This window comes from Phallusia mammillata, chromosome 7 (genome assembly GCF_965637545.1).
Source record: "Phallusia mammillata chromosome 7, kaPhaMamm4.hap1.1, whole genome shotgun sequence".
Classification (NCBI taxonomy): domain Eukaryota; kingdom Metazoa; phylum Chordata; class Ascidiacea; order Phlebobranchia; family Ascidiidae; genus Phallusia; species Phallusia mammillata.
In genome coordinates, this window is record NC_137258.1 from 17,821,364 (window position 1) to 17,845,386 (window position 24,023).

General features: G+C 38.2%; 2 protein-coding genes across 2 annotated transcripts; both read left to right on the forward strand.

Annotated features, from left to right (window-relative positions):
- Positions 1 to 5,474: 5,474 nt before the first annotated feature.
- Positions 5,475 to 23,192, forward strand: LOC145237259 (hepatic sodium/bile acid cotransporter-like). Its single transcript, XM_080100061.1, has 5 exons — positions 5,475 to 7,414; positions 7,775 to 7,952; positions 15,754 to 15,970; positions 21,647 to 21,842; positions 22,354 to 23,192. The coding sequence occupies exons 1-5, from the start codon at positions 6,922 to 6,924 to the stop codon at positions 22,878 to 22,880; spliced, it is 1,611 nt and encodes a 536-aa protein (XP_079956187.1). The 5' UTR covers positions 5,475 to 6,921; the 3' UTR covers positions 22,881 to 23,192.
- On the forward strand, positions 14,323 to 15,650 carry LOC145237260 (uncharacterized). The gene has a single exon (XM_080100062.1). The coding sequence runs from the start codon at positions 14,385 to 14,387 to the stop codon at positions 14,949 to 14,951; it is 567 nt and encodes a 188-aa protein (XP_079956188.1). The 5' UTR covers positions 14,323 to 14,384; the 3' UTR covers positions 14,952 to 15,650.
- Positions 23,193 to 24,023: the final 831 nt, after the last annotated feature.

A 24,023-nucleotide genomic window follows, 5' to 3' on the forward strand; every position in this document is an offset into this window, starting at 1 on the left:
GAACTACAACGCATCAAACAGAATGTAAACAAATTCAAGCAAGGGAACCAAATGTTTACCACGGAGAAGGTGAACGTAAGTTACATGAGAGCAATGTTATTAATCTATTTGGAAAGCAAATGAGTTGAAATATTTTTCTTAATTATCTTACAATTACAATTATTACGTTTTCTGTAAAACAAGTAGTTATGCAATTTATTTAGGAATTGGAAAGAGTATTTAATAGATGTTTTTAAAATTAATAAATGAGGTTTTTAAAATTTGTTTATAAATAGTTAACTACCCCTCATCCAATAAAAGAAAAGTCTGACTTTTGGCGCCATTTTATTTCGCGTTTGCTTGAATGTTTGCGGTATGCTGTGCTTTGTGCCACGGTGAGCATCACTAGTCTAAAAGCTTAATTCAGTAGCACCGTTGGCGACGGTAAGTTCTTATTTTAACCAAACGCATGATTTAACGTCTTAGAAATAACGATTTTTTATCAAATTTAATGAAAACTTAGCATACTTTGCACGGCCAAAGTTAAGATGGCAAAGCCGACTGAGTATAGTCGGAAAGGTCTATCCAGCCGTTCCAACGTGCACTACTTCGCGTTACCCCCAAAATTTATCTTTAGTGTTTTATGCACTCTCACAGAAACCTAGTTCTGCCAAAAATCCACTGATAGATAGACTTTGGATCTGTCAACACCCAATTTTGCCCTATTACGTCACAACGTACAGTATTAACCAAAGTCTATCTATCAAACACAAGTTGTCGCACGAGAATTCATGGAGCGTGAAAGGGGGCGACTTTGCACGCTTTTAACAACGCAAAGGATAGGGTTTTGGATGTTGTTTTCAATAACCTGGCTTAACGACTAAATATTTTTTATTTCTAAATTGCCTTGCTGACAAGAAAATTTATGCGTGACGTAAAAATGACGCCATTGGTTGCTAGGCAACACACAATGTTTGCAGGAAAGCAGTTTTATTGGCAATAGTTTAGCGAAAAAAATTTTCTGCATCGTTTGCTAGCAAATTTGTGAATAAAGTGTAGTAAATATAAATGATCCCGACCGTTTTTAGTAATAAAAAATGTTGACTGTACAGATATTTCAAAAACTTAGAAATATAAGTGTTACCAAAGCAGTTTTTTTATCAAAGTTATACTTTTTAAAGTCTTTATTTAGGTTAACGGTATACTTATTTTTTTGCTACTGGAAAAAGTGCAAACCTACAGAAATTTGCAATACATTTAACAGTTCTATGATAAGATGAATAAAGTGCATATATATAAACTTGCAATTTAAAATAGTAAAAAAAGTGGTTTGGTGGCCAGTTAAGTGCACCAATATAATGAAGAAACTGGTGGATGGGTGGGCTTTTAAAAGAACAAGCCGTTGATTTCAAAGTATCCTTACTGAAGAAGAATTATTTAGTATCCCATCGCACCAAACCTGTGTAAGAAGTTGCTGTTTGGCATGGCTCCTGGCTTGCAATACCAACAGGCATATAGACTCAGAAAAAGTAAAACATAAATGCCAATGTTTTATTTTGCAACAATTTTGATTAAAACAGACACAAATAATGACATAAAATAGTAATGCATAACAAGATGGAAAGACAAATAACATTCATTGATTTAAATGTAATTTTGTGACATTTAGAAGGCTGACACAGGATCTATTGGACTTCATTTAACTACTGTGTTTGAGTTTATGAAGCTTCAAAAAAACATGTCATACTGTGCAGTGTGTCTCTTAAGTTTTGACTTTTTTGATTTTATGGAATCACCAATTTTGAAAATTGCTAATAATTCTTGCATGTTATTTTATGCCCTTAATGAAATCATTTGGATTTTTTGTGATATCCTCACATAACATGTATTGTGGGAAGTATCAGCTGAAACTGAAATAAATAAAAAAAGTGCCACTTTGGATGCAAAATTTCCCACGAGACTTTTTGTGCGGTACAGGTGAATAGATTCAAGAAGATTTAACAATTTTGTTGATATTGGTTGTTTTATGCATCAATGTTAGTTGTATATATTTGTTTATATTGCATTTTTTCTTGTGGTTGTGTTGCATATGACAGTACACATATTCAACATGGTATATAGACCTTAATTAATGCAATAAATACTTTTATCACTGAAAAGTGTCAAATATCTTTCAAAAAAATTAAAAAAAGAGGGAAAGATTGTGCAACCAAAAGCTTTCAAAATTCAGTATGTGCTAAAAGCGTCAAAATGCAGTAAATAAACGATGACGTCACTATTACGTCATGACTTTTCTGACCTTGGAAGACCATGGTCAAACTATTTATTCCAATTTTAGATGAATATACATCACAACCTTTTTATCTTTCGGGACTTAAGTAGGCTACATGTATATCTACTGGAAAATTTACCCGCTAAAACCTAATTTAAACTCTATTTCATGTTCATCAGTTCCATTTAAACATTATAAGTTGAGCGTAGTTATATTTTTATTCAAAATTTTGCAGAAATTGCAAAATCAAACACCGCAAAAGTATCCAAATTAATCATTTTATAAATCGGCCCCATAAGGCGCAATGCAAAATTCGCGCTAATTTCGCCCCATTTTCATCCCCACAACTTGTGTTTTCTATGGCGTGCGACAACTTGTGTTTTCTATGGATTTTGGTATTAACAATGTCCCATTGTTTGTGTGGTAAAACGTGGCTTAGTCACGTCACGTGTTCTTTGTTTAGTTTGTTGTAATTTGTACTGTGTTTGTATGATGGCGATCAGTGACTTGGATGTCAGAAAACTTGCAGAGATAGGAGTTTTGCAGGATTTGGGTAAAATTTTTTGGGTGTTTTGAGGACGCATTGTTTGCAGGCAGCAAACTTATCCAAAGTGTAGTTCTGTTATGGATGATGAGGTTTGGATGTTGGCTAAAGGTCCCAGGCCTTTCTTGGCGCTGCTCAGCACGTGTAAGTTGTTACTTTGTTACACAACATTTATGTTACAGTTGTCCTAATTTGTTTTTGGCAGCGACGAGATGATTAATGTTTAAATAATTGACACCTATTTTGAAATCAATAGTTGTGAAAGTTGTGTTGTTTGATGAAGGCAGCGTCGTTGTTTTGACAGGCATGGAAAAGTTTTTAATTTGAAAAAGCTCCGTTTTTGCAAAGAGCCAACTTGTACTGCGACGGCTGATTGCTCTAATTTATTTATGGACGATGGACGTTTATCAAAATGTGATTATCAGGGAGGTATTAATCTCAAAGTCAAATGTGTGAATGAAATTTCGTTCGAGAAGTAAGCTCGATTAGTAATTAGAAGATTTGGTTGTAAACAAGCTTTTATCCAGGGTTGATTTTTGGAATTGATACCACGCCGGGATCGTGCCACCCTGGAAAATGTTATTGTATGCCACATGGCGAGGCCCCACGACAGAAATTTGGTCAGATGAAACCAACTCTCTAGTAAGTTGTTTTTAATTGACGCGTTTATTGTATAACTACCTTGATACTTTAGCTGGTCTGTCAAAAACAATGCATGAGTACATACCAACATTATTTGAACTTTGGGAGCTTGTGATGTATAACTGCAAGCGTAGGCCTAAAATAGTGTATGGTTCTTACCCTGATTTTTTCTCTATATACAGGGTTGCCATACCGTCCTTATTCTAAGATTCGTCCTTATTTTGCAAGGCTATGTCTTAGAAAAGTTCATTGTCCTTATTTCTAAGAAATGTCCTTATTTTTGACTGTAGTCCTTATTTTGTCTTATTTTCCACAATTACTATAGTCAAATCCCCGCTGCCTGCTGTGAGATGCACACACATAGTATTTTCTACCAACAACGAGTTACTGGATCAGATTGTTTTTGGCCAAAATATGGCAAATATTATGTCATAGCTCGTATAAATGCAAAGATTTGTTCAAAAACGTTTGTTTTGTTTCGCTTAAAACTTACATTTTTCGGTTGTCTTTATTTTTGGTTTCAAGTCGATGGCAAGTGGCAACCATGTCTATATACGTAGATGAATCGGTGTGGCGGCGTAGGCGAGGTAAATCACAGTTGACGCTTTGATTATTATTAATTAAAACCGAGTGTGTCCGAATTGTAATCGAATCAGTTTCAGAGTTCACAGTACGCCAGGCCTAATAAAGACGTTGTACCAAATCAGCTGGTCTCCCAAGCGTTAATGCTACTATGATTTATCGATATGTTTGCAGTGATCGCTGGTATGCATCGATGCTTCAGGGCTGATCCCAGTATGAATATGTTCATCTGTTTCAGGGTTATCACATCCTTTGCAGTGTTTTTCGAATTGGTAATAGAGTGCTTAGATGAGCTTTTACACGTTTTAAGCAACCACCGCACCAAGGTGACATTCACTAGCTAGGATTTCCGTTTTAATAGTCTTAAACATGTTAATGAGATAATATTAACATTTTGGAAATGTAAAAGATTTTTTGCTGACACTTTATTGCGAACATTACTTTGATAAAGATTACGTCATTGATCAATACCGTGGGTTTTTGTAAGATTGTTTGTTGGAATTAATCATGCTTAAAATAAGAACCTGTCAAGGGCCTTAAGGTTTTTTAGGAGTCACCACAGCAACTTTTTATATAGCTGGTATAATAACCTGCCGATAGGCAAGACTAAAAACATTACGATTGTATTTTTCTTAGTTGTTATGCAATAAAGGCTATTGTGTAGCAATAGAGACAGGCGATTCTCGATTCTACTTTGATTTAAACTGATTCAGTGACACAGACGGACGCCAAATAAAATTATAGAAGAACTTCAACCATTTCGCGGTCCCCCCAAATTTGCCTCACGGAACCTTAAACCTAAATGACCCCGGATCCCAGTTTGAGAACCGCTACTTTGTTGACAACTTTTTTGTTTCTTATATACTTTATAGGTTTCCGAAACTTGTAGATTAAAGAGGGTCAAGTGAGGTTTAAGGTTTTTTTTCATAAGAACTCGAAAATATGGATGTTGTATGTTATATCCTGTATTGGGTTAGACCTCTTAGAATTCCTACTGAGCCATCTTAAAAAGAGTTGAAACGGTTTGACTTATAGCAGTGGTTCTCAAACTGTGGTCGGGAACTTTTTTAGGTGGTACGCGAGTAGCTTTCTGTAATACCTAATTTAAGTCCGAAATTGCACCGCAACTGACCCAAGTGATCAGCCCCGGTTTGGGCGAAATTCGTGTTTTGGACATTTTTTTGAAATCGCTAAATATGCTAGCCAGGTCGAATAAATAGGCCTATTTCTTGCTCTATCCATTCAAACAGGTTTAGGTCAGTGGTTCCCAACCTGTGGCTCGCGGAGTCCATGGAGGCAAAAAAAGTTTTAGTATCATTATTCCGCAGAAAAATATTTTTTAGTTTTTCAACCGTTTTTACAATCCTGCATAAAAGTGCATCACACCTTAATTGGGCCAAGAACAATTACTTTTTGTGAGTTTTTTCCCTGTGACATCATAATAAAAATGCTTTTAAAGCGTAATAACGTATAATGCCAAAAAACGTGAAACATAAGAAGACCTGCGGTAAATTAAGTTGGGGGTCCACAGACTTTAAATTTGTAAAAGGGTCCGGGACTACAAAAATGTTTGAGAACCACTGGTTAAGGTAGTACGCAACGATAGAAAAAGTTGTCGGGTGGTACGCAGACCGTATAAGTTTGAGAACCACTGACTTATAGCTTAAGAAAATTATACAATTAGCTTTTACTAACAATTTGTTAAATCCTCTCGGGATTGTTTGAAGAAAATTAGTAATTGACTGTTAGCCTACTAATCGCAATTAGGAAATACGTCAAGTTCAGAAGGTTAAGAACAAAGAAAGGCTGACCGGGCCATTGAAGTATTGATCAGTTGTAGTGCAATACTTAATGAGACTTCCAGGCCAATATGTCCAATGGTCATAATGTTCCCGGCACTAGACATTGGTAACATGTCCCGCAGCAATTCCCCATGCAAGCTGTACGCCTTGTGTCTTCATATGGCAGAATCGATAGAAACTGCAACAGCTTTAAGTCAAGAAAAAGGCGGAAATCGATGCCTTTCTGAGAGTTACTTGCATTTGGAGTCGTTGCATTTATTGTTCAGACTGCCGTAAGTGAGGTTAGAAAATCGTAATAGCTTTGTAGTAAGTAAATGGAACCGGGACGTCATTATTTTCGTTCATATAGCGTCATCGTGTTTTTCGTTCAGTTATGAGTATGTTCTCGTTTCTTAAACTATTCTTTGTTTATCCGCTGTCAACCCCTTGATGTAGGCTACGTGTTTTGTTGTTTTTAAGAAAATGTCATGTTTATTGTGCGACCTGGTGCGCCAATACAAAAGATCGGAACCGGGAAGTTTTGTAAATAGGTGGAGAAAGTACATTTTTTTTCCACTACAACAAAATATATTTGTAGATGTAATCTTGTTAACCTATTTATTATAACAATGCTATTAAATTAGACCGCTGTGTAAAAGGTTAAGAAGCTTTAGCTTGGACAGTATTAAAAACAAAGGACTTTTTAGTTTTGATTTTTTAGCATTGTTGACTGAGGGATATATGTTACATGCAGTAATCTGGCACATCGTTTTACAGCCGTTTTATGAATTATTGAACGTCGTTACAAATAGATAACAAATTCGCTTTACGGGGAAAGGCACGCGGCGTGAACACGTCACTGCAACGAACGTTGTTTTTTCCCCAAGTTCAAAAGAACCAATTAGCTGTGATCCGTTGCGACGCATGAATTTTTCATAGCCAGCTGAGCACACGTCGATGTGACGTAGAAAAGGTCGTTCGAGAAGGTGCTTCAGTGTTTCGAAATAAAAGTAAAAGGTCGTTGGTTGACTAAAATAGCAGTTTTAGGATCAATACTAAGCACTTTGCCGAGGCAGTTTTCAAGCCGAAATTATTCTTTTGCAGTAAAAGTTAGATACAAAATGGGTGGATTGCCTAGAATCGGTTTGGTGTTTTTGATTGTGGCTCTTATGATGTCAAACGCTTTGGACATGCCTCGTCGTCATAAAGCCAAAGCCGGACGCAGCGAAGGTTTAATGTTCTTGAACGAGATAAATAACGTCCATGACGGGTCAGGCATAGGGCGATATTCAGCACCAAAACGAGCAAAATTTATGCAACGTCCAGCTGGAATGCTAAGCGAAAACGATACAGACAATACGTCATCAATGTCGTCATCGGAAGGCGTTACATCCTCAGCATCGGACAAGCCTGAGTCAGAGCCAACATATTCAACGGAAACAAGCACTCTGATTGATGACGACATTTCCGAAGTTGTGAAGCGAATTCAAAAGAGCCCAGATTTAAATTCAGGCATTGAAGCAATATTGGTGTTGCTGGTTATTCAAACGATGCTTGGTCTTGGCTGCACCATCGATCTATCGGTGATGAAAGAACATCTTCTGGATGCTTGCGGTAAATTGCTTTTCCAAGTTACTGGGTTTCGTGACAGCGGTTGTTAATTTAAGGCAATTTGCGTTGGTTTAAAAATTCCGCCTCCCTACCAGTTCTTTGAGGATTCGTGTACTGTAAACGTAGCATAATTAGTATTTACACTGTTTGTTTGTTTTTTCTATGCCAAGAAAGTTTTATTTCATGTTCAAACGAATTTATCAGTTCAAGATCAACTTTACAGCCACTTCCCTCATAAGGATAGCCTATATGCCTTGTCTATGTATCTGTAAATTAGAATTTTCTTTAATTTTAATAAAAAACATAGGTTGTGCATATCGGTAGCATATAATGGTTTTTAAATTACATGGTTCAAAATCTCAGGTATTGCATTTGCGCTCACCTTCCAGTTTGGTATCATGTCTCTGGTGGGTTTGGGGATGTCGAAAATGTTTGGCCTGGATAAAGTGGCAGCCATTGCAGTCATAGTGACTGGAAGCTGTCCAGGTGGCAATTTATCAAAACTGCTTACTTATTTCTTCTACGGCGACGTCAACCTCAGGTGCGTACGAATAACTAACCTATACAAGATTATACATTCTTTATACACCGTTCGTCTTAAACCGGCCTGCTTTGTGCTTTACACTAGTAGAAAAAAATATGGTATACAACAACACGCAAATCAAAAATTGGATTAATATTTAGCGATGTTTTTGCGTTCCGCATTTTGGGCAAAAAACATGGATCTGAAAATAACAAGGACCACTAGCTATTTTGAAGGTCCATCAGTTTAATATAGTCGAGCATTAAAGACATGGGCTATCGCTTGGGCCAAGATCTCCGTGAAAACATGCCATCCGCATGTGAACAACTACATTAACTTTATTCATGTCTAAAGCAATACCAATCCCGGAGTTTAGGGAAATACCAGCAGTTTTTAACGCCGAAACCGGGACAGTTCAATCGATGACTTGCAATGAAGATTAGCCAAATAGGAACTTCAAGGCGAAACATTCAGCATTCTGGTTCACCCCAATTGATTGCTATTACCGTTGAAAGCCGTACCAGATGTTTGCAACTTGCCTGCAGCCAGGGGCGGCTCGTGCTGCGGAGCTGCAGCACCCCCTACATATTTTTACTTAATACACCTACCATAATATTACAAATAACTTTCATTATTTTTATTTTTTTATTCCTTAGCAATATATAATAAGCATAATTTCCGCCCTAATCACCTTTTTTTAAAAAAAATTTTTGGAAACACTAATGTATATCTATTCTGGAACTGCAGCTCCAGTTTTCTGACGTTTCGTGACGTTTCATGACGTTTTGCGGTTCTGCGCATGCGCACTTTGAAAAGCTACATGCTGGGCAAAATAAGAGCCAGGGTGCTGCGGCTCGCGCAGCTCCACCAATCACGTAGCGTGCGACCTGGACACCCGGAAGTAGTTGTCTGTTCCGCGTTTATTGTGTGCCAAAGCAAATCACGTGTATCATCAGCTTCGCAATGAGTACAGTAAGACAGTTTTTCTTTTTTAATCATTTTTACAGTTTTTGATTGAAAGGTTTATCAAGGCTTTTCAAGATTCTAATTCGGTGAATGTGAGTGAGCTTCAGCAACTTAAGATTTCGCAGTTATCAAGTGCTGAAAATGTAAGTATAAAGAAAAAAGGGCGTCCAACGCCTGATATTCAACTTTGTCAGCCAGGAATGAGCCACAACAAGAAATATATACGCAGTTTTAATTCTAAATGGTATCAAAAGAAAAAAATGGCTTTGTGGTTGTGAAGTTAAAAGTGCACTGTTCTGTTTTCCATGTTTGCTGTTTGGAGGTGATGAAAAATACTGGACAAAAGATGGTTTTACAAATATAGCCAAAATAGGTGAGAAAGCAGAAAAACATGAGAAGTCAAAGAAGCATGTGGACAATGATGTTTCACTTTCACTTTTGGGAACTGTAAACATTAAGGAAAAACTTAGTGAGGCGTATATAGACTTTCAATTATTGAACACAACAAAAAAGGGGAAAAAAATCGTGAAATTTTGTCCTAAATAATAGACTGCATTTTGTTCTGTGGACACTTTGAAACTCCCTTACATGGACATGATGAAAAAGATGAGTATTGATATAATGGACATGTACTGTTTGTCTAAACCAGTGTTTCTCAACCTTTTTTCTTGTACCGCCCCTTTTACGTATTCGTAATTTATAAACGCCCCCTTCAAAACTGACAAAAATCAAAACAATTTTATTTCACAAACAATATCTATTCTATGCAATGTGCAGTGCTATAACTACTATTTGCTGCTAAATGCTTTTAGCTTGGTACACGTGATGAGCCGAAACTGCAATTGTTTTGTTTGATCGAGCAGCAAGCATCTCACATTAACGCTTGGTGTATTGTGACGTCAGAAACATTTCCACATCCTTGCTTTTACTTTTTTAAGGTCCCTTTTTTAGCCCCCAGGGCCGTACTTAATATGTATAGGTCCTTTCTGCACAACACGTAAAGAGAGCCAACGCCAAAGTTAACACCAACGTTTTTTTTATGTAACAAATAGAACTGAGATTGTTAACACGTTTTTGAAAACAGTCACTTTCATTCTTGGGGACCCTACTTCTGTACGTCAGCAGTAAACAAATCACACGATCAATTGTGATGTCACAAAAACCGTTTGACTTGCCCGTTACATTGTTGTGTAATAAGCAAGTAATCAATTCGTAGTACAGTTTTGTAGTTCGGTAACTTTTTTCACTGCGGGCCCGATAACATTAAAAATATCTTGCGAGGGCTACATAGGTTGCAATCCTAACGCGCGTCTTTCCGGGACCAACAAAAGTACAATCTTTATTAAAGTAAGATCGTGCTGCTGTCAAATAGAAAAATTGTTTTGAAAATTATTGAATCTCTTGTACAGGCAAAACTCATTTATTCCATCACAATTAACAATAGAAAGCTGTTTGTTCGCGCACAATAATGAAGGCATTGATAGTTTTGGTTTGGTCTGTGATAAAACTGACAACTTTTGGATCATTTTGTGCGTTCTGTAAAATTAGGTGAACTTAGTCCTACATGTTGATGCAGATATACTTTCACAATAAATTAACTTTTAACGTTTAACTCAAGCTTTAGCTTTCCAAGATATATAGTAGGACCAAACACTCGCGAGGGCCGGATGAAATGACGTCGGGAGTTTGCCGTAGTTTGGCGACCCCTGGTCTAACGGCCTATAGTTAATGCGAGCGCCGAGCATAAAAAATTGCGATGCTCTGTAACAAGTACTCGGATTCTAGCTCGGTTCGGCCAAGCACAAGTCAATTGCTACTGGCAAATTTTGCTTTCAAAGCGCAGACAAGCCCGACAAATGACGCATTGTGATTTGTATAAAATGCATTGTGACATCACCATCAAAAATACCCAGCAAACAAAGTACAGTGAATAGTCAAATCTACTTTTACTGGTCGCTGATGGAAGAGATACGACTGAAATTACTTTGACGTTTTGTTTCGTTTTACCTGTGCTCTATCTTTTCCCAGCGCCCCCCAAACGCCCAATTATTATCCAGCGCCCCCTTAGTGAGAGCAAACGCCCCCAGGGGGGCGCTGGCGCCCCCGTTGAGAACTACTGGTCTAAACAGTAGCTGCTAAATCGCTTCACAGGAAGTGTTTCTTAAGAATGAACATTCTACTGACGTGATAGTAGTGACCACCAAGCACATCCTATTGTTGACAAAGAAAAGCTAGTTACTGAAATGAAAATGTTTCTGTAGATCTAATGTTCATGATTACTTTAATAATAATCTAGATGATGTTTTGACAAGTGAAATTACTAGGATGAAAAATCCTTTTTGCTGTTTCCATGAGTCCTTCAAAGGCAAAACAGTTTGGATGCAAACCTTTGTTAGGAACACCATTATTTCCAAAAGACTTGCACTTGCGGTGCTAAGACTACTAAATAAAAATACAGTTTCTCAGTTGTCATTTGGAATCAAGGAAGAAGCTATCAATCATCATGCCCAAACTATAACTTTATGATTCATTTTGGTTGTGAAAAGGAAGCACAAGGTTTAATAATATGGTTTAAATTTAAGTGAGAGTGTTGTAAATTTTAAAGGTTTAAGGAGTTTTGCACTAAAAAAAGCAATTATAAGCTATTTGCCAGCAAATAAAGCAGCAATTATAGCAGTTAAAAATCTGAAAGACAAATAATAGTCTGTACACAAAAATTCAAAAAAAGATTTTAAAATAAACAAGTTCTGACACAAATGTAAAGTGGTTGTTAAATTTGTCAGTTATGATACCAATAAACAGCTGTATGGCTAATTTTTTTGTGACAATTATACTCTGCGAAGTGTCATATAATATGTTGAAAACGCAGACTGTGACCATAAGGTTACTTAAATGAAACATGACCATTTTTTTAAATGTTGTCGAACTGAAATACTTCGACCTTTTTCGAATCATTACTTTTTTTCTATATTCTTGTTGTGTTTTACCGTATTTACAACCGCTTAGTTTAGAGTCTGTGTCACGTGTGTTTTTGTTCCACATTACTACTGCATGTTATGGTGTTAAAGCCGTCGCTGTGCAAGTAAACAAAATACACAAATGATATCGTCTGCTGTTTACACTCGTGTACATTATTGCGTAACAAAAAATACGTCACAATGGAGTTTCTAATTAGGATTTGTATTACTTGTTTTTCTACACAAAACAATGACTAAAAAACTATAAATGTAGGTTTTCTATATATTGCCAACTTATATATGTTCAATAAAGGCTAAAATTTTGAGCAGCACCCCCACAAATTTTAGGCACGAGCCGCCACTGCCTGCAGCTAATAGATTGACCGCTGCGCCGACAAACACATTCCAAACAAGATGTTTTAATTTCTGTGCCATGAATGACCTCAAGCAACAACTTTGACCATTGTAGCTAATGTATTGTTAGGTCAATCCGTGTAGTAAAATGGCATACGTTATACTTAATTTGTGTTCCTATTAGGTATTATTTCATACAGGTTTCTATATTTATCATGCAGTAGTGTCTTTTCGCACAGTAAACTTGTATATGAAACTGTATTATTTTATTTTTTAATTCTATTTGAACAAGTTATAATGATGATATATAAGCTATTGCTGCCAGGCATAGTATCAAGTTTAAAGAGCTCTTCTGGCAAATGTGATTTTATTCCGACGTTTCGACGTCCTATACAGGTCGTCAATAACACTGAATGCGACTAGTACAGTGCACGATAAACAAAGGAAAACAAGAATAGAACGCAAGCACGTAACAACGCAACGAAAACACTGCGCGATAACAAATGATTGACCCTCTAATCTTTAAGCAGGTGCCTGTAGCACGCTGGAAGCATCACGTCTGTTTTGATGTTCATTGTGTTGACCCGTTGGTGAATATTCCATGACTCAAGAAATAGTCTTTTCCTGTAGTCAGGCTCCCGGGCCACAATAGAAGCCGCATTGAAATCAATACCGTGGCCTTGTGATACCGCGTGATTGGACAGGGCCGACTTCTTTGCGTCGCTGTTGGCAACATCCCGCTGATGTTCTTTTCGGCGGGTGTTGAGTGACCTTCCAGTCTCCCCGATATATATTAACGGACACTCGGCGCAGGGAATAGAGTATACAACACCACTTTGTTCAAGGGTGTCGATTGGATCTTTCGGGTGACTCAGTAGCTTGCGGAGAGTATTGGCAGGTTGAACGCCAACCGCTACGCCGAAGTCACGCAACATACGCCGTAGAATATCCGTCAATTTCGGTATGAACGGAAGTGTCACAAAACCCTCTGTTTTTGGATGGGTCACCTGTTTGGGACACGTTGCCCGTCCATCACGGAAAATCCAGTTGGGGTAGCCGTTGTATTTCAAGGCTTTGCGAACCTTTTTGACGCAAGACCAGTTAGAGCGGAGTTTAGACCACACCAACGTCGGAGTTAATATACACGTTACAATCGTGCGATGATTGATTGTAAAAGGCGTTTGACATCGTTGAGTTCCATGTGCGACAGACGAAGACCTGCAGTGGAAAGACAGAAGATGCATAACTGGGTCATGAACCTGTCTGATTACCAACCGACGGTTGATGAAACCAAAGTGTTGTAACTTGGTCTTAATTTTGCCACTGCACCACGGGTATAGTACCGAAAGAACAAATTATTGCTACAGTCGAGAAAGGAATTTGGCAGCAACCCGCGCACATTAAAGCAATCATTCAAGGCAAACTTGCAAACTGCCTTCGCACACACAGAATGGGTCAAAGCAACCTCAGTAACACCGAGCACCAAGCGATCCGAAGTTTAAGGTCAAATGAAGATATCTCGATCTTACCCGCAGACAAAGGTAACTGTACTGTCATCATGAACCGCCCAGATTACGACAAGAAAATGTCTGACTTATTACTGGATACTTCGACTTACAAGCGTTTAAAGCGTGATCCAACACGTAAGTCGGAACGCGTCCTTAATAAGTTCGTGGGGAAATTGCACACAGAGAGGCAATGCATTTCTGAAGCCGTATTCCATCAACTGCATAGCACGGACGGCTCCGCTCCGCGCATCTACGGCTTACCAAAAATACACAAGGAAGGCATCTCTCTGCGACCAATCGTTTCGTTTGTTGGTACTCCAACCTACAATCTTGCGAAGTACCTATAGCGAAAGTTATTTCTCCGCTCGTGGGCAATACGGAATGGACTGTTTCGAACTCGTCCAAGTTTGTTCAAGAGATAGCACAGTTGCCGCCCCTGTCCAACGAAGAGTTAATGGTGTCGTATGACGTCGTGTCACTTTTTACAAGTGTTCCTGTGGAATTGGCGATGGACATCGCGTCATCCAGGATTTTAAACGACTTATAGCCTTAAAGACAGAACACCATGGGTCCCGTTGGATATTGTGGACGGTTTGCGGATTTGCTTGAAGCAATCATTTTTAACATTCAGGGGAAGCTTTTATCAACAGGTTCAAGGCACAGCGATGGGTTCCCCGGTCTCCGTGGTTGTCGCAAACATGACAATGGAAGCGCTTGAGGAAAAAGCCTTATCAACATTTGCCAACCCACCAAGATTCTGGCGGCGATATGTTGACGACATTTTTTGTGTCATTGCTAAGAACAAGGTTGAGGCATTTTTACAGCATCTCAACGAGGCGCAACCCGGCATTCATTTTACCATGGAACTCCAATCGGAAAACTGTCTTCCATTTTTAGACGTTCAAGTCACAAGAACCGATGACGGCGTCTTGTACTCGAGAGTGTACCACAAGCCAACGAGTACCGGCAGGTTTCTCAATTTTCGATCTCATCACCCCACATACCAGAAAAGAGGGGTGGTTCGTTCCCTAAAAGATCAGGCACGACGCTTGTGCACTCATAGCGACGACTGCGAGGCGGAACTGGCTAAGGTTTGCAAAGCCTTGAAATACAACGGCTACCCCAACTGGATTCTCCGTGATGGACGGGCAACGTGTCCCAAAAACAGAGGGTTTTGTGACACTTCCGTACATACCGAAATTGACGGATATTCTACGGCGTATGTTGCGTGACTTCGGCGTAGCGGTTGACATTCAACCTGCCAATACTCTCCGCAAGCTACTGAGTCACCCGAAAGATCCAACCGACACCCTTGAACAAAGTGGTGTTGTATACTCTATTCCCTGCGCCGAGTGTCCGTTAATATATATCGGGGAGACTGGAAGGTCACTCAACACCCGCCGAAAAGAACATCAGCGGGATGTTGCCAACAGCGACGCAAAGAAGTCGGCCCTGTCCAATCACGCGGTATCACAAGGCCACCGTATTGATTTCAATGCGGCTTCTGTTGTGGCCCGGGAGCCTGACTACAGGAAAAGACTATTTCTTGAGTCATGGAATATTCACCAACGGGTCAACACAATGAACATCAAAACAGACGTGATGCTTCCAGCGTGCTACAGGCACCTGCTTAAAGATTAGAGGGTCAATCATTTGTTATCGCGCGGTGTTTTCGTTGCGTTGTTACGTGCTTGCGTTCTATTTTTTTTCCTTTTTTCCTTTGTTTATCGTGCACTGTACTAGTCGCATTCAGTGTTATTTACCCTGATGAAGACGACCTGTATAGGACGTCGAAACGTCGGAATAAAATCACATTTGCCAGAAGAGCTCTTTAAACTTTATAATGATGAGCCCAATATTTATTTAAAAACGCCGCCATGAGTCAGTGATGACTCGTGATTACCATATCACACACACGGTTTAAATATGAGGTGCGTTCGTTTTTTTCGCAGGGGTAAATTTGCTTCATACTGAATTGCATGGTTGATGCTGCTGGCAGGTCACTAACTGTCGTATTGTTTGACATTTTTGCAGTGTTTTGATGTCTATCGTATCAACCCTTTTCGCCTTTATTCTGATGCCACTATGTCTTTTTATGTACGGGAGTTGGATTGATATTGATGTTTCGGTCATAGGCGGCTTCGTACCCTTTGAAGGTGTGGTTCTCACCCTGATTATGCCCTTCTTACCTGTTGCACTCGGCATCGCACTAAAGGCAAAGTACGACAAGATTGCCAACACTGTGTTGAAGGTAAGAAATGTCAACTGGGGACGTTTATTTTCTATATCAGACGTATGAAACCAAACTTAAAATTTCAATGCTTTTAAAATGTACGAAAATACTTGTAGCAGTGGCCATCGTTTTTTGGCAAACGTTATCAAACAGATATTAAACTGGTTTGGAATAGTTTAGTAAAAACAATAGGCTAAACTAAACCAACAACAGCCAGTAATCCTTCCATCATTCTATTTGAATAAGTTACATGACTGCTTAGGAATATTTAAAAGCCATTTTGCTCAATTTAAAATCTGAATAAATTGTATCTGATTAATTAAATCATCATGGGAGGAGCTACCAACACCACAAGAATGGAGAAGCTAACCAAAGCAATTGAGGAGTTTAAAGAAAGACAAGATAAGTTAGAACATCAAATAGAACTTGCTACTGCTGTAAAAGGCTCTGATTCTGTTTCCACAGCTGGAACCTCTGTTGAAATGGTAAAAGAAGCTGGTGAGTTGAGGATCAGACTTACTCAACTCGAGTCAGAAATCCGCACCTTTGATGAGAGGATGAAAACCTGTGAACAGGATCTGGATGACCTTGAGCAGTATGGCAGAAGAAACTGCCTCATACTGCATGGTGCTGACAAAGTTCCCAAGGGGAGTCATACTGAGCTTGTCAACTATTTGTTACCAATTTTAAATTCTAAATTAAAGCCTGTTGTTCCAGTGTCACAAATGGACATGACATAGCTCATGTCCTTCCAGCTAAAAAAGGTACACCGGTAATTGTCAAATTTGTTCGAAGGTCAGTTCGGAATCAACTCTTCTTCAAGAAAAGACGTTTGGCTGGAAGTGGACTCGTTCTTACGGAATCACTGACAAGGAAACGACTTCAACTGCTTCGTCAAGTGCAAGACAAGGTTGGAATAAGAAGCACATGGACGAACAACGGCATCATCCATGTGATGGTTAAAGGAAAGAAAAAGGTGATTCGTAAAATAGAAGATCTAGATTCCCTTAACTAAATCAACGCATACATAATTTGCATGCTTAAAGTATCACACTGTGTGTTACTATACCTACATTCAGATATAATTAATGTTTTACTAACAACACATATGAGCATGGCTTATCCTATGCCTGTCAAAGGAATACCTAAAGGCGAGAAAGGGGGCATAATCATGGGGTCAATTCCTAGCCAAACTACCAGCACTACAAGTCTAACTAAATCTTCCACCAATTTTCCATTTACTTTACTGACTGACAATGAACTTAAATGCCAGTATGAGGGCTTAGTAGAATCTAACTCTATGGAAAGTCATATTCTTTCCCACATGAATGATGAACAAGACAATGAATGTGAACCCAATAACACCAGTAATCTGATAGACTCAGGTAGATATATATATACTCAAATGAAATACCAGAATCAATTTGTTATGCTTCTTCTGGGCATGGTTTCTCAGCTATCTGTGTTAATATACGTTCACTTGTTAACCCCAACAACTTCTGCAAATTGGAGTCTTTAATAAAAAACTTAACCATTGGGCCCAGTATCACTGGCATTAATGAAACATGGATTAAAAACAACCAACCAGGTTTACATTGTAACTTATCAAATTACAATTTCATTTCCAACAGCCGACGTAAAACAAATGGTGGCGGTGTTGGTTTATATATTAAATCTGGCATAACATACTCAATATGTGAAAAGTTAACAATAATGCAGGAAAAAGTATTCGAGTCAATTTTTGTTGACATAGAGTTCGAAACCGAAACCATAACTTGTGGAACTATATAGATCAGCAGGACAGGACTTAAACACTGGCAATGAATTTTTGAAACTGCTAACTGATGTTTTAGTTACTATAAAAAGTAAAAAAATCATACTTACATACTTGGAGATTTAAATTATAACCTTTTGGATACAAACAACAACCACATTGATAGCTTTACTGGTCTTTTATTTGAAGGTTCTTTTGTTCCCATAATTAACAAACCCACCAGAATTACAGATACTAGTGCCACATGTATTGACCATATCTGGACAAATGACTTTAAACATCAGACCCAATCCTTTATACTTCTTGACTCTATATCTCATCATCTCCCAGTTATGGTTTGTGTTGATATCAATGAGAAAAATAATAATAAACCAACATTAATGAGACAGTATTCCAACAAGAATATTGAGAACTTTTCACGACAAATGGGTCAGATTGATGTTTCACATATCCTTTGTGAAAATGAACCAAATCATGCATTTAGCCTGTTTTGTGATTTATTTAAAGAACACTTTAAACAATGCTTTCCTTTAAAACGGCAACATAGACAAACTAGTAAAAATGAGTGGTATGACTTGGAACTTTCTGAACTACTTATAGCAAAACAAAAAGCATACAAAAAATATTTGAATAAGAAAACAAAGGAGCGAAAGGGGAGGTACAACACAATACGGAACTTATACAATCGCAAACTGAACCACAAAAAGAGGCAACACTATCAAGTTTTATTTAGTAAGGTAAAACACAATGTGAAAAGCACTTGGTCGATAATAAACAAACTTCTAGGAAGATCTCAACCATCCGGTGTAAGTCCTATAATTGTTGATGACAGTCCCACCAATGATTCATGCAAAATTTCCAATCACTTTAATGATTATTTTTCAAGAATTGCCAAAAATCTTGCAGATTCTCTTGATAGTCCAGAAAAACCGTTCACCTCATTCTTGGATCGCCCACAAACTAATTCAATGTTTTTGTTTCCGACCTGTCCTGGTGAAATAGAAAACATAATAAAATCAATGAGACCAAAACTGAGCTATGGTTTTGATGAAATCCCTATCAAGGTAATAAAAGCGTTGCCTGAAAACTGTATTATTAGTCTTGCTCATATTTTTAATCAATCATTTAATTCAGGAGTCTTTTTGAATGATTTTAAACTGGCAAAAGTAGTCCCTATTTATAAACACGGAAATCGTGAATTGGCAACAAACTACCGGCCAATAAGTTTGCTTTCAAACCTTTCGAAAATATTAGAGAAGCTGGTCTTTACTCGTATAAATTCATTTTTTTGATCTACTAATTTTTTTACTAAGTACCAATTCGGTTTTCGGCGTAATCATTCAACTAGTCATGTGACCGCAAAGCTTAAAGCACAGGTTGCTGAAAACATAGACAACAAACTAGCAACCATGGGTATATTTCTGGATTTATCAAAAGCGTTTGATACAATAGATCACAAAATTCTACTACATAAGCTAAATCATTGCGGAATACGCGGTATTGCTAACAAATGGTTTGAAAGCTATCTTACTGGCCGCACACAAAAAGTGGTGTACAACAGAACCACATCAGAAAATGTGTGCTCTATCCCTCTAGCGTACCCCAAGGTTCTCAATTAGGTCCCCTATTGTTCATTATTTACATAAATGACGTCGCTAATTGTCTAAAATTTGGATCGCCATTAATGTTCGCTGATGACACAACCATCTTATTATCAGCTAAATCCAACAGCACACTACAGTGCATGGCGAACAATGAAATGTCCAATATTAATAACTGGCTTACTGCTAATAAATTGACCCTCAACATTTCTAAAACTAAAACCATCCTCTTTCGTCAACAAAACCACAGCTGTCAACCGGTTCAAGTTAAAATCAAAGGCCATGTACTAGAGCAGGTAGAATCCATCAAATTTTTAGGAATAATTCTCGATGAAAGGCTATCCTGGAAGAAGCAGATTAACAAACTGATTTCGTCATGTAAAAGAAGCTTGGCAATCGTATACAAGATAAAACAATTTCTCAATAAAAAAGCCCTTTTAAATCTGTATCATTGTTTAATTATTTCCCACATACGGTACTGCATAATCAATTGGCACCATGGGCAATCAAGGTTAATTACCAAACTCCAGAATATATGTCATAAGTTCCTAAAATGTGTATTTGGCTTAAAACATAAAAGTGATCTGACCAAAGTAATGGAGGAAAACTCTCTGCTTTCCATCAAGGAGCTATTCGAGCTTGAAATCTCCTTGTTCATGTATAAGTATAATAACAATACACTTCCAGATATATTCAACAATTTCATAAATGTAAACAACCTAACAATGCACACTCGTGCCAGCTCCTCTTTCTTAAAACCGTTTTACCGCACAATACAAAGTTAGCAGTCAATTAGATATGTGGGTCCGAAGATTTGGAATAACATCCCAGAAAAAATTAGAAATGCACCTAGCGCAAGAACGTTTGCAAATCACTTCACTTCATATGTTTTGCACAAACCTTAACAGCACCGACGTGAATTATGTAACTATCCTGTTACTATTATCATAACACCTGCACTTTGCTTAGAACTAAAAGCTTTTAGTCGTATGCAACCAAGGTCCGATACAATGGCAAACAACCTGCATGTGTTTTGTGTTGTTGATGTCTGTACAATGACCGCTTTTTAGCATTATACACTCACTTTAGTATCACTTCTACTAACAAATTATCCTGTTGTAACGCAAACTACAAATTCAATTGGTTATTACCAGTAAAGTATATGTAAACTTAACTGTTATTGCACTTCAGCGCATGCGTGCGTATGTGTGTGTGTGGGTTTGTCTTTGCACTTCTTTGTTGTGATGACTTGTGTTATGATGACTTGCACTTTATCTCACTTTGAAACTATTTAAACATATCAAGCACCGCGTGCTGTGAACTAACATAATTACTTGCAAGTGTGCTAATGTCTGGTAGTTGCATGAGCAGTTAATTTGCTGCAGTTGTTTCCACAGGCAGCTGCAACTGGCTAGGTCATTACCAACTCCTGAAGCCCTGAACCCCTCTCTGAGACGTGACCACCAAAAGACTTATTTTTAATGTTACTTTACTTTGTTTATTTGTTAATTGTTTATTTATCTGTTTGTATATTTTGTGCCATTCTTTTTTTTTAGTACTGTTTAATATCGTCACTGAGTTTCGTGCTGCACCCTTTCTTCCGGCGCCTGAAACTATCCAACAGGGTTTCTTTGGGTGGTTTCTTTTCCTGTTGAACCCCGGCCTCTTTCCCTAACACGGGTGGTTAGCTTTTAGGTCCCAACTTGACTGGTTCCACCAACGTTGCCCCCCAGTCCCGATGTTCAAATGCGCCAACCTCACCCTCTGATGTGAGTCCCCGGCAAATTACGCTTATAATAACGGTGTAGCTGCAGCGCGTCTTCCATCCCTCCACCAATTGTACCCTCATCTTTGTCGCGCATTTTAACGTCTGAACGTTGCGCAGCTATTTCCGGCCTGCTAAATATTTTAGCGCAATTGTGCTGCTACGATTTTGCCCGGCGAAATAAACTCAACTCAACTCAACAACTCAACTTATGAAGTGTTCCTCAACCGTTTTTGGTGTAGTTTCCCAGTAAAGGTAATTACCAAGTTTGAATCTTCCCCTCTGTTATTTTCATGATGATATATGTCCGTATTTCGACAGTAATGTTCTTAATTTGGTCAAAAATACTTTGTGACTAAACATTCAGATTTAAGATAGATGACCTCATAGATATTCGAGCCAAACTTACAACAAAAGTTTTGGTACCATTGACTTAAACAATGTCCTTTTGCATCTACATAAGTTCCCGAAGGTCAAAGAACTACTGCTTTATAAACATTATCCAGTAAATATCGTTTAAAAAGTGTCACAATTTTGGCTTGTTGTTTTGGCAGATATCGCTATTTAGCGTTGGAATCTCTTTTATTGCTCTCATGACTCTCTCCGGTATAATGTTTGGGACTACCTTGTTTGCTGCCATTTCGGGCAAGATGTATCTTATTGCTATGATCATGCCTTTAATCGGATATGCTACTGGCTACTTGTTGACAACAGGAATGAGACTACCCGATGCAAGTCGAAGAACTGTCGGTAAGTATTTGATCATTAAAATTTATATTAATGATCTGTAAGGGCAAGGGCATTATTTACTGAAGATGTCACGTTTATTCGAAAAGTATGATAATATACAACTGACAAACTAACGTTTACTTGACTAAGAACATTGTGTATTTTGTTGATGTACAACATAATTTGCTCCTGCGTCTACTTTTTCAGGGTCTTGTGTCCTTCTCCAGGAGTAGACGTTTATACCCATTTGCCCTTTTTTTGTTTTTTCAGACACGTATATGTACAGTGCGATACATAATATGACTGTGCAATATAGGTTTTGACGAAAAATTATTTGTTTAACATTTCTAAAGTCATTTTAAAACATTCATGTATATATTGTTCACAAAAAAACATTTCCAGTAAAAAATCCCAATCATTGTATATCTCTGTGGTTGTGTGGGCTATTTGCATTAATTAAAAGTGTCATGTTTCTGTCCTTCCCAATGCATTAAAAACTGAGACAAATACTCTCAAACTTTTGTATTTGCAGCTTTCGAGACTGGATGCCAGAACAGCCCGCTCAGTTCAATAATTCTGAAGATGGCGTTCGCCAAAGAAACAATGGGCGCTTATTTCTTGTTTCCAGTTTACTACGCCTTATTTCAAGGACTTGAAGGCTTGGGGATGATTATTGCTTTTCGTATATATCGTCGTTACTACGCAGATGAAAGCATCGCCCCTGCGCATACACGCAGCACAAATGACCGTTTTGAAGGTGGTTTGGGCGCTGATGTCGACGGCGAAGACATGATGCCTAATCGATTATATCAGCAGCCTTCGACCAGTGGCAGTGAGGGTTCAATGTATGGTAGAATGGCTAACGACGGCAGTTCAGACTGGGCCTTGGTCAGCTCATTGCCTTTGAAGCACAAGTACTCGCCTGGTGAAGCAGAGAAGACGATTACTATAGAAAGCAAGGCACAAAAGCAAGCAACAGACAAATCAGCTTTGGTAAAGGATCAAGGACAATTAAGCGAAGGGGTATTGGATTACGGGGGATTGGGCGATCGTCGATAATAATTGGAGCTTATGTCAATTGGAACGATTTCCCACATTAAATCAACCAACAACGTTGATGCAATATGTAGAGTTGTTTTTGTTGTATATAAGTGTTGCCATATAGCCCACATGCGTCATACTTTTTTCTGTTATCGTGTGTTCTGTTACGCGCCAAGCTGATTTATAAATGGCTAAAAAACTATATGACAAATATATTTAAGCATGTACCACAATCGTACTAAACACATTGGAGCGCCTTTGGCCGAAGGTATGTGTGTGTGCAATCGATTGTTCATGAGCGACACAAATAAAATATTACGGCCGGATTAAGCCATGATTCATAAGCAATGTTCAATACACGACAAAACACACGAAGCAGCAGGTAATCACATCTATCCTAGGTTATAATCCCAACGCACCAGTGACACATTAAGATAACAATAAAACGTAGTCCGACATTAACAGCAGTTCCGCTGACAACCACTCACACCTAAAATACCAGCACAAAAACACGCATGGTTGACTCTTTCTTGCAACCTCAGATTTACATTAAAATTGCACCGGATTATTCCTTACTTGTGGGCCCATAAAGGCACTTATACTAGATGTACTAATTTTGAATAACAAAAGTAAACCTGCAGATTAAGCCCGGCACGTGAGACTGTAAATGTTGAAAAAAAAACTTTAGGGCATTAACTTTAAATGGTTGCTTCAAAGTATGCAACAGGCCCAGTCAATTGTCCAATTTCTTCCGCGCGTGATAGGCTACACAGTCTGAGGCGTTTTGCGTTGATTGCTCGCAGGACAAATATCTGCTTGTTTATCATCGCTTGTAACTTACAAGGCTGCAGTAGGCTTACTACTACTAGGATCGCCTGGTAAAGTCTCGCGAATGACTTTTAGTGGATTTGATTGTCTGGCAAGAAGGTAAGTTTCTTTTATGTGTCATTATTTATACCAAGCAGTTTGTCACTAAAAAAAACACTGTAGTTCTCATTAAGTTTGGTTTCAACCTGGATAAGGTTTACCAATTTGAAAGACATATCTAACAAAAGGCAAAAGATAACAGTATCAATATATAGCAGTCATAGCTGCACATTGGTTTGGTTGTTGTGATCATTATTGCTTTACTGAAATATATCGCTTTCTCGGCGCGAATTT